The sequence below is a fragment of the Petaurus breviceps genome, unplaced genomic scaffold, assembly GCF_028583685.1.
Source record: "Petaurus breviceps papuanus isolate PSGF00001 unplaced genomic scaffold, PetGlider_PUasm1.0 558, whole genome shotgun sequence".
Classification (NCBI taxonomy): Eukaryota; Metazoa; Chordata; class Mammalia; order Diprotodontia; family Petauridae; genus Petaurus; species Petaurus breviceps.
In genome coordinates this window covers 4929759-4941019 of record NW_027186376.1, presented here as the reverse complement: position 1 = coordinate 4941019, position 11261 = coordinate 4929759, and the positions used below count along the sequence as shown (strand labels likewise).

The 11261-nt window shown below is 50.1% G+C and overlaps 1 protein-coding gene and 1 long non-coding RNA gene across 3 annotated transcripts in view; one reads left to right on the top strand and one right to left on the bottom strand.

The window, feature by feature from the left end:
- Positions 1-1423: 1423 nt before the first annotated feature.
- LOC138173058 (uncharacterized) overlaps positions 1424-11261 on the bottom strand; it is a 14176-nt gene continuing 4338 nt past the window's right edge. Inside the window, exons 2-3 of the long non-coding RNA XR_011171305.1 lie at positions 9663-9776; positions 1424-2563 (exon numbers count right to left, since the gene is read on the bottom strand). This is a non-coding gene — a long non-coding RNA (uncharacterized lncRNA). The remainder of the gene's footprint in view (positions 2564-9662; positions 9777-11261) is intronic.
- The window catches only part of LOC138173056 (angiopoietin-related protein 5-like), a 15633-nt gene continuing 10181 nt past the window's right edge, over positions 5810-11261 (top strand). The window contains exons 1-3 of one of the 2 annotated variants that reach the window (XM_069102947.1): positions 5810-5857; positions 6044-6132; positions 8287-8383. In XM_069102947.1, coding sequence (XP_068959048.1) covers positions 5825-5857; positions 6044-6132; positions 8287-8383 — 219 coding nt within the window. In that variant the 5' untranslated portion in view covers positions 5810-5824. Of the gene's footprint in view, positions 5858-6043; positions 6133-7888; positions 8026-8286; positions 8384-11261 lie in introns of those variants that run through there. The other variant, XM_069102948.1, reaches the window with a different exon arrangement.

Here is an 11261-nt window from a genome sequence, read left to right as displayed (position 1 = left end):
CCAAGAAGGTGACCAGGGTAGAGCCCTGGCTGCTGGTGGGCACAGGGTTCTTCCTATTCAATTAATAAATGATTAACTTGAACTTGACCACCTGTCTCCGACCTGTGCCTCTCCCTTATCCCCATACTCTGCCAGTCTCTCCATTCTGGCCCTTCTCCATTCACGAGGCCACCTGCTCTAACCCCCCAACTGCCCTGATTAGCGCTGTTTGGCCCCTTCCCTTCTCCAGTGCATGCCCCCTTCATCATCCTGTGGTCCGTGGTGCTGGGGCATCACACCCCCTCCCTCTTGCCTTTGGGGCAAAATGCAAACTCCATAGCCTGCTGTTTAAGGGATGTTCAGAGGGCCAGCACCTCAGGCCTGCTCAGGTACCTTGGGTGTCCAGCCGTTCACCCAGCTCTCCCGTGGCTCCATATGCAGCCACACCCCAATAAGGCCATCTTGCAGCAGCCACACCCCGTAAAGCCTCCCCTCGGTTGAGGGTGTTGGCCTGGCCTGGAAGTTTGGCTAAAAGGTGGACCAGCTAGGCGATTACTATGTGTGTTATTTCCTGAAGCTAACAGAGTATGTTTAACTAGAAGGTAATTCTGACTCAGAAATACGCAGGTTTGGAGGAAGACTTTTATGCTCTACTTGGGACACCTGTGTCACCTGAAATTATAGCCTCCATGTGTGTTTAACCATAGCACAAGAAGAGAATATTCTTCATCGGGTAGGTTGTAAATACAGTAAGATTGAAATTATAGACCCAGGATATCTGTGTTTCCTCTCTCATTAATATGACATAACAGCATATGTCCGTAAAATACCAAGGTAACCAAGGTAAATATGTCCGGGTCAAGGCGCCTTGCCCTTGGTCATCATAAGGTCAGCTTCCTCTGGCCTTTCACGCTACTATGCCAGAGCATTACAAAGTATTATGGTGGGTCGAGCTCAGAGTAGGCCCCAGTGCCTCTCCTGTTTGGCCCATCTAGGCTTAAGGCCTTTTTCAGATCTCAGGGGTTCAAAATGGTTTGGGGAGGGATCAGCATTCCCCTCTTTTTGGTCAATGGTGTGCCAAAGGACACCACCTGCAGACCAAGGAAGGCATGAGACTGCATCCACTCTTCTTCAGGAGTAGGAAGAGATGTCTGCTTGGAGCGGCATCTTCAGGTGATCCAGGGGTCCACACTCACAAGTTGGCAGCTGCGGGAGTGGTCAGAAAGACCTGATAGGAGCCAACATTTTCTTTTTGGAGGGGCAGTTGGGGTTAAGTGACTTGCCCAAGGTCACACGGCTAGTGAGTGTTCGTGTCTGAGGCCAGATGTGAACTCAGGTCCTCCTGACTCCAGGGCCAGTGCTCTACTCTCTGTGCCCCAGCCGCCCCCAGGGGCTCTTTAAAAACGAGTTGATAATTGAGAGAAAACAGCCTAACGCATGCCCTTGGTTTGATTTCCCAGCCACTCAGGGCTGGGTTCGAACAACACAGTAAAGTTTTTATCACGCAGTTCACAATATTGCATAATTACATTGTCAGGTACAGATTAAACTACTTAGAGGGCTGACAGTGGACTAGTTTTGAGAAGGGAGATTCGTGTGTCACCAAGACATCCAAGAAAGTTTAAACACGAACCATGCAGATCAGTGCAATCACTATTAACAAGGTTCCTCCTATCCCAGTAACCCATTCCCAGTGTCTGCTTAAGCAGCACCTTCTGGACCCCAGGTGCCTCGTGCAGTTTTCTGGCCCCTCAGAGAGCCTTTCTTGGACAACAGGTTTTGTTTTGTTTCTTTTTGGAGGAGGGAAGGCACAGCCAGTTGAGGTTAAGTGACTTGCCCAAGGTCACACGGCTAGTAAGTGTTCGTGTCGGAGGTCAAATTTGGACTCGGGTCTTCCTGACTCCAGGGCCAGAGCTCTATTCACTGCACCACCTAGCCACCCTGACAGGTTTTGTTTTTAGGACAGTTCTGGCTCTTCTCTGACTCAGATCTAGGAGTTCCCAGATACTTCTGACTTAGTATAATCACTTAAACTTGGTTCTCCATTTTTGAAACTTCAGACAATTTCCACTCATTTGTCATCTACTGTTTCTATCCTTAACCAAATCCTGTACACGTTAGAAGGATCTTGTAAAAATCTGAGTCCAGCCATAAAATGAGCTCTAACGGGGAAATGATTTCACTTACTTTTACCATTATATAATGTGAAAAGATCTTATTACCAAAACATGCTTAAAACTTGAATTTCCTGGATAGATGAGCTTTGGAAGCCAGTCACGCGTGTGTGTGTATGGTTAGTAAAGGAAGCATCTAATCCTGTTGCTTTTCTCGAAATTTGCTGCCCATAATTAAATAGGATAATTAAAGACACCTGTCACGTCACTGCGTTTTCTTATTACTTGGTCATGAGGCTATTTTCTCCTGAGGAGGATGTTGTCCCTCTGTCCTTGTTTGGCCCCTAATGTAAGTGAGAATTGCAAGCTAGTCATCCTTGCTTCCTGTTGCAGTGACTCAGAGACGTTTCAGGATCCATCATTTGGAGATTCAGGTTGTCCTTACAGAACTTCTTGAGCATAGACATCCGCTATAAAAGGACAAAGAGGGACAATGTTATATGGCATAATCGAAGGGGGGAAACTTCCTTAGCTCTGTTCGATTCCAGGCCTGAGCCGTATCTGACAGCCAGTCACGTAGACACTAGATGTTAAAAGCAGGGCTCAGGATTAATCTGATGGGGGATTTTCCTCTTCAGAAAGTAAACAGCACGGGATGGCTAGGTGGCACAGTGAATAGGGCACCAGCCCTGGAATCAGGAGGACCTGAGTTCAAATCGGGCTTCAGACACTTAACACAAAACTAGCTATGTGACCTTGAGCAAGTCACTTAACCCCAATTGCCCTGCATTCCCCCCCTCCAAAAAAAAAGCAAAAAAAAAAAAAAGTAATTTCCTCTCCAATCTCCAGCCCCAGTGCGGATAACATGGCTAAACGTACCAAGAAGGTCGGAATTGTTGGTAAATATGGAACACGTTATGGTGCATCCCCCAGGAAAATGGTGAAGAAAATTGAAATTAGCGTCATGCCAAGTATACCTGCTCCTTCTGTGGCAAGACCAAAATGAAGAGACGGGCTGTGGGTATCTGGCGCTGTGGATCCTGTATGAAAACAGTAGCTGGTGGTGCATGGACCTATAATACCACCTCTGTAATCACAGTCAAATCTGCCCTCAGAAGACTGAAGGAATGGAAAAACCAGTAAAATCTTATCAAATATCTGTATCCCATAGTCCAACAATAAATGGGTTAATTTATTGAATTAAAAAAAAGAAAGGAAACAGCACAATTTGGAAACAGAGTCAGGAAGATCCTATCTAGGCCGTGTCCAAGGCTGTCCTCCAAACTCCTCCCAGGCGCAGACATCCACCTTTCACAGTCCCCAGGCCATTCTACGACTACTACTACTGAGTCTAGAGCTCAGCCAACCATCCCTGTAAACCACAGTCCCCCAAAGCCTGGAAGAGCATGTTCCAATTATCGGGGCTTTGGGTGAGTTTGGCTCTAAGGATCCCATATCCTAGATAATAAATGCTTAACCTCACATTGGTACCAGTAAGAGACTGATCACAGAGAGAACACTACTGCTCTCACCTGGGAACAACTTCAGGCGAGCCCTAAGCAGTTTGCATAAATTTCAGTGTGTTCTAATTCCAGATTTAACACAATATTAGGATGACACACAGGCGCTTTTAAGTTACTGCTCTCCCCTAACATAACTGTCTGCACTGGAATTCCACTCCTTAGGACAGAAGGATTGACAGATTGATGGCCCTGCTTCACAAGCGTGTTTGCCCTTCTCCAGTCAGACTGCCTCTGGAAGAATGAGACTCTTCAGGAATCATGTAAGCTTAACTCTTGCTTTGGCCATGGAATGACTACAAAGTCAGGTCGAAACAGCAGGATCCCTTCTTCACAGCTCCTTATGTTAATTTAGCAATAAATGGTCTTGCACATGAAAATGCAGTAGGCCTTCTAAAAATCACACCAGAGATTTTAGAAAAACGTTCCTTCTAGAAGCATTTCCCTGTCTTTAAAAAATAGTTAAAAACGTATCCTGACGTTAAGAGGAAAAACCACTAGACTTTCATGAAGAAAATGAGTTGGAAACTTTTAAAATAGTAGAGATCTCTCTTTTCCACCTTAGAGCCAAAATAAACCTTTACAATTGGATTCATTAAAACTAAGTTGGTGTATGACTGTTACCGAAGTGCTGCGCATAACTACACGTGTATAACCTATGCCTTCTCCATGAGGATGGGTGGGGAGGGAGGAAGGGAGAGTATTTGGAACTCAAAGTTTTAAAAACAAATGTTAAAAATTGTTTTTACATGCAACTGGGAAAAATCAAATATACAGGCAATGGGGTATCGAAATTCATCTTTCCCTACAGGAAAATAAACAGGAAGGGGACAGGAGAAGGGGCTGGGGGGTGATAGAAGGGAGGGCAGATTGGGGGAAGGGGTAATCAGAATGTACACCATCTTGGGGTGGGGGGAGAGGAGAGATGGGGAGAAAATTTGGAACTCAATCTTATGGAAGTGAATGTTGAAAACTAAAAATAATAAATACAAAAAAGATTTTTTTAAATAACATAAATCAATTCCTAAAGTATTATATAACAAACTAAATTGCTAGTTACCACAAAATTCCTTAGTCAAAATGATGTGGTAAAGGGGAGGAGATTAAGTTTTTATAATCCAAGAACATTCCCAATTAAATTAGCCTTATCACAATAACGAATTTTACCGGGCCTTTTAAAAATTTTTTTACTCAGTTTTTATTTTCTTTCCTTCGTCCTTAAATATATCAGTAGAGAATAGTTACATTCTGGAATCTCAGTGAATGTGGCAGTCCACAAACCTCCAAATTAACATGTATGTATGTATGTATATATCTATCTATCTATCTATCTATCCTTAGATGAGGCAGGCTTGGAATTAACACCCAGTCTTTTTTCAAGGATTCTCATTTACTCAACAGGAATTCCACAACACAGAAACTTTTGCCGAGTTGCTAAGAATTTTAGGTGAAACTTTCTCTTGAATATAGACAAAACTTGGAAGTTTATCCTAAGCCATTCATTCTTCCCTATTTTTTAAGATACTTTTTCTAACATCAGGGAGACTGTAAGGCTTCATTCCCATTCATCCCCTTTAACTTCCACCTGGAGCAGAGAGGAAAGGGAGCAATTATTAAGCTCCTACTGTGTACTAAACTCTAAGACTATAAATACAAGCAGAAAGACAGTCCCTGCCCTCGAGTTTACATTCTAATAAAGGAAGGCAACACTTAAGGGGGTGCCTGGAAGGTGGGAAAGGTGGGTCCCTATGGGGAGGGAACTCAGACAGGCGGTGGCTTTGGGGTGGTAGAGACCACTGGGCCCAGGGAGAAGGCCAAAGCTCCCCTAACAGTGCCAAGGGATCCAAGGCAAGGCAATGGCCCAAGTCAGAGAAGTGTGGTGGTGAGCAGGTACCACTCTCTCTCTAGCCCTTATGATTCCCAAGCCACTTCACTCTCTACATGTCAATCCATCAATCACATCCCCGCTTATCAGAGAGAGCAGATGATGGGAACTCGGGAAGGACGGTTGGCTTTCACTCGGCTCTCCCTTCCTCATTTACCATTTTTGTCTTTTCTTTCCCAAACTAAAGGTCATTTCCCCTTTGCAAAGAAAACAGGATGTGAGCAGTCCTCACGTCTCTCCACCATCTCTAACACAAGCCCTGTTGGGGAATGTCAGGCCCAAACCCTCACCCTTGTCCCCAGAACTGCGTTGTTCTTCAGAATCCCATGAGCTCTCAGACCGTCCTTGAGGAATTCTGGGTGAGTCCATCCCCCAGTCTGTGTGCTCCATGAGCAAAGTGGGAAATGAGAGGAAGGAGAGAGAGAATCGGTGTGTCTGTCTCAGATGAAATGGCCAGAGAATATTTCTCTCTCACTGTCAAATATTGAAACTGCAGTGACTTATTTTTAAAAACCTGAAAACGGATCCGTGTTCCCATTTTGCAGGTGAGCGGTCTGGGGCTCCAGAGGAAGAAACAGTTTGATAGAGGGAGTCAAGCTCTTCCAGGCCCAGCGTCCTACGTGGGCCCGTTCCCGTGAGCTGCAGGGCACAGTCCTTGGCACACTGTTGGGGCTCGTGAATGCCTGTTGATTTACTGGGTGTTTATGGAGTGATGGGATGAGCCTGGGCAGACCAAACACCTGGGGAGGACTGGTCCAGGCATCCTGGGCACCAGGAGATGGAGGCAGCCTCAGGCGGCCGTGGGCCCTGGGCTGAGCATTCTTACTGCCCCTCCTCCAGCCCCGTCCCCAGGCCCCTGGGCATCCTGGCCTCCCCTGATCCTCATCCTTCCTCAGTGGTGCCCAGACTGCCGCTGTCCTGGTGCATCTGCAGACATGGGCTCATGGGGGCAGATGGAAGCTTTGGATCAGAGGGAGGGCTCTGTGTCCAGAAGACCAACCCCAAGCTTAGCAGCGAGGGATGCAGGAGAAGGCTACATTACTGGGACTTTGGGGGCTCTGTGGTCCCAGGAAAAGCCCGCCAATGTGGCACTGGCCTGCCGCCATCCCTCCCACTGCCCGGTAGCAAGCGCTGACCTGGCCAGAGCCCTTCCTTGGCCCTTGGAGCTTGTGATTCTTTCTGTCCACATTCTGTATCCCTGCAGGACTGGTCAAGCATGTCCTGAGGGCCCTCCGCCCGTCTCCCCTCCAGCATCTTCCCAAGCTGGCACCTCCCCTGTGACTGTCCTTTCAGGCAGCCCCAGCACTGCCATGTCAGATTAGGGGCTCCGGGGCACAGCCTCCCCATCCCAGTCCCCCTTCATCAGGGCAGTGCCCAGCCCTAGTTCTGCTTGACTGAAGGAGATGTTGCCTCCTTGGTGTTGACTCAGGGCTGGGTCCCCTGGAACTAAGTGGAGATGTCAGGGGATGGCCTGAGGACACAGCTGGTCACGAACACTCCAAAGGTCGACCAATGGTTTCCTTTGTTCCTGACAAGTGCCAGAGTTTTCCCTTCCTGCCCAATCCCAGCCCAATCTTCACCTACCTATGGGAAGAGGATCCCACAGACTTCCTTGGAAGCCGGGAGGGACCCCAGAATCCACATAGAGAAGGAAAGTAAAGCCAGAGACTGGCCAAAGGCTGTCCCAAGGAGTCCTACCAGGGCTCCCAGTCACAGCCTGGCAAACCCCAGGAGTCTTCACTCTGGGGGAGGCATAGGAGAAGCGGCCCCAAGCCCTGCCTTTGGGGAGCTCCCAGTCTAGAGGAGAGAGAAGAGTCTATCTTGAGGCACCGTGGGGTCAGTGCAGTGTAGTGGGGCAGACCCAGGGGCTCTGGGGCCCACAGGAGGGAGAGAGCCCTCGAGATGGGAGTCAGGATGGCAGAAGGCCTGGTGTTGCTGGAGAAAAGTCTGGGGGCAGGGGGAGATGCAGCCAGGGGCCACCTCTTGGTTGATTTGCCATTGTTTTCCAGCCTTCACTTGGGTCTTGTTCAAGGCCAAGGTCTGGACATGTGTAGGGTGGGTCTAATTGGTTGTTTAGGCGGTGGGTTGAAAAAGGCAATATTTACAATTCTTTTCACTCCATCATCCCAAGACGGGCCTGGCCTGGGCTCTGTAGCAGGGGGTCAGTAATCCCTAATGCTGGCTCAGAGGCTGGCCCCTTTGAGCCTCAGTTTCCTTCTCTGTGAGGCAGGAATAAGAAGGCCTACACCCTGTGACCCCTCATTTGGGGGTGAGGTCACTGCCGTGATGGGCCAGTTGTGGCTGCCACTCAAAGGTGTGGGGGGGAGAGGGAGAAGGAACCTTTGACTGTGTGTGGGCCCAGCCCAAGCACACAGGCTCAGGCCCTGTGGGGTAGGAAGTTCTGCCTGGGCCAAGTGGGGCCACCCTGCCCCGCCCCAGGTGCCGCCCTCTTCCAAGTGGCATAAAGAGCCCAAGCCCCAGATTGAGTGAGGCAAGAAGGCTTCTGTGAGGCAGGAGACGGCTCAGTGTAAGCCAAGTCCTGAGGGGAGGGGGCTCAGGCAAAGGTTTGGGGGCTCAGAGAGGGGGGCGTGAGGGCTGAGGGGACGCAGGCTCAGAGAGGGGAGGGGAGCTCAGAGAGGGGAGGGGGCTCACAGAGGGGAGGTGGGGGCTTGAGAAGACGCAGGTTTAGAGAGAAGGATATATATTCCCGGAGGGCAATGGGGGCTCCAGATGGAGTCAAGCCCTGGGGTTTCCATACTCAGCACCCACAATTCCTCCCTCTCTCCAGCCCAGGAACAATGGCCCCGGTGACTCAGGTCAGCTTTGTCCTTGCCATCATCCTACTGTCTGTGCCGCACGCCAGCCCAGGAACACTGAAGAAGCAGGTAAGTACCCCAGGTCCTTGGTCCCCACCAGCCTGCCTGGGACCTAGGGAGCTGGGCCCCTGCCTTTGCTGGCCTGGCCTCTCAGAAGGAGCCCCCCTGGGTGCTCCACAGCCTGTTTTCCGCCCAGGCCTTAGCTGTTTCTCCTTCCCCATCGCCCCCTCCCAGGAGGGCGTTGTCTCCAGCTTCTGCCAAACTGCTCAGAGCCCCCCGGCAGTGACCAGGCCAGAGTCCATCGGCCCCTGGCTTGTAGCTCCCTTTGGTTTTGTATGGGTAAAGGCTGAGCCCATTCTAACCTACATAATCCCTTCTTTCTCAGTTATTTCATTACTGGTTTTGGTTGCCAGCTGGTAAGCTAATAATGGTGCGCAGTATGGAAGCCTTGTGTGCTCACCCTGGGCCCTGTGACCTTGGTCAAGTCCCACCCCTCTTGGGCCCTCAGTTTCCTTCTTCGTACCATTGTGGGGAGCAGTGGAGAGTTGAACAAGCTCCTTCCAGCTCTCCTGTCCTAGGATCCTGACCCACCCGACCAGCACCCAGCCATGTGGCCAGGGGCTTGCTCTAGGGCTTGGCTTAGACTTCAGAGAACCACACACTCTCACCCAAGCACCATCACACACCTGAAGGAGGAGAAGCCTTGTCCCCAAAATCCCAGGCCCATTGCTGACAAGTCCTCTAGCCTTCTCTGGACAACCAGGGAAGAGGGCACCTTCTCTTCCTGAGACAGGCCAGACTGCTCCCCTCTGGGAGAGCTCTCATTCTTAGCAAAGATGTCCTGCCCTCAGGCTTAGGCCTCTCTGTCCCTTTATACTTCTGCTCCCCCTCTGCTTCTGCCCTCTGGGACCAAGCAGAGTGGTCCCAGAAAGCCCCCAGGCTTTCCCCCAGGCTTGATAGCCTCAGTTGTGACAACTGATCCTTACAAGGCCTTCTCCATTTTACCCACCTGCCTCCAGACAGCATAGTGACATCCTTCCTAATCTGTGGCCCCCAGAATAGGACCCGTAACCCAGTTGGGGTTGAAGCAGGACAGAGGATGGGGCCCCTTGCCTCCCTTGTCCTGGGATCTCATTCTTCTCAGCTGCCCCATCCCGCTGCTGACCCCTTAAGCTCCAACACACCTGGCAGCTCTCTTCAGACAAAATGCTGCCAGGCCGCCCTGGCCCTGTCCTCCACTCGGCTAGTCCTCTCACATTGTGCCTTCCCCCGACATTCTCTCTACTGTGGGGCGCACCACCCACCCTGCCTTCTGCCCTGGTGTCTGTTTGGCCCAGCTTCCTGTCACCTGTCAATCCGAGAAGCTTGCCAGCCATTCAGGCCTCGATAAAAGTGCTCCATGGCGCGGGACCAAACCTAGGTCTGGGGCATTCCACTGGAGACCTCCCCCCTCCGCACCGACCTGGGGAGAGAGGAATATGCATTCACTAAGCACTGTCCAGCCAAGCTGGCCCGCTGGGTTCCTTAAAGACCACAGCCCAAGCTTGTTGCTTGAATGATTGATTTAAACAATGACTTGTTGGCACTTTGTCCATGAAGCGAGGACTCCCGCTCAGGTGTGCGGGAACACCCCTTCCACCTCCAAGATTCTGAGACTGGGTGATTCTGTCACCCAGGTGGCTCGGTGAGCAGACCACTGGGCTCGGCAAAGTGAGGGAGACCTGAGTTCGATCCCGTCTCAGGCAGTGAGACTCTATGCAAATCACTTCCCCTCTCAGCCTCAGTTTCCTCATCTGAAAAATAGGGACAATGTGAGGGTCATATGAGGTGCAGTGTCGAGTCCTCCGCAAACTTGCAGGCATGATACTTGTTAGTTGTTATTGTCTTGCCCACGGCAGGCTGTCCCGAGGACCTCTGGCCGTGCCCTGATTTACCAGTTCAGTAACTCAGTCAGGAAAGAGAATCTGGTTAGTCTGGGGTAATGTGTCTTGATGAAGTCCTGCTGCGTCTTCACGATCACTGTTCTCTCTTCAAGCTTTGGAAAATGCATGCTAGAATTTGGCCAGGAGTCCAGGTCACTGGCCTCTCCTTTGCAGAGCTCTTTCTGGTGTGAAAGCTTTGACATTTGCCCTTCTCCAAAGCTGGGACTTGTCTCTCCCTCTCCCCTTTCAGCCATCACTGAGAACAATGACTTGGGTAGTTCTGGAATTTTGCAGGAAATCAGAGTCCAGTTCACTGGCCTAGAGCTTGCTGACTCCATGATTTTCCATCCTTTAAAAATCAAGACCACTTTTGTCCTCCCAATACCTGTACTTCTGTCCCACAAAATCCTTCAGAGGTCCTTGATTTGTGGCAGAGTCATGACAGACTCTTCAGCAGGAACTCTGGTGCTGCCTCCCTGTGACACCAGGCTCTACCCAGCTTTCCTCTGTCCTCCACTATTCCAAGATGAAGGAGACATTCCCCTTGGAGGCTTCCTCATTCCCCGTCACCAGTCAGCTCTTTCTTGTCTGCTGCTTCCTCCACTGATTGAAGGTGAAACAAGACAAGAATTCATTAGCTGCTTTTTGAACAGAAAGATAGTCTCAACAGAGGCCTAGATAATCAATGAGAGATAAATAGATAAAAGAGAGATAGGGAGAGACGGATAGAGATGTTCGAGGTAGAGATGATAGAGACAGAGATGGAGAGATAAAGAGAAATGATAGATGGAGACATGATAAATGTAGAGATGGATGGGTAGATGGACGAATGGATGGATGGGTGGGTGGGTGGATGGACGGATGGATGGATGGGTGGGTGGATGGATGGGTGGGTGGGTGGATGGATGGACGGATGGATGGATGGGTAGGTGGGTGGATGGATGGATGGATGGATGGACGGATGGATGGATGGATGGATGGGTAGGTGGGTGGATGGACAGATGGATGGACGGATGGATGGATGG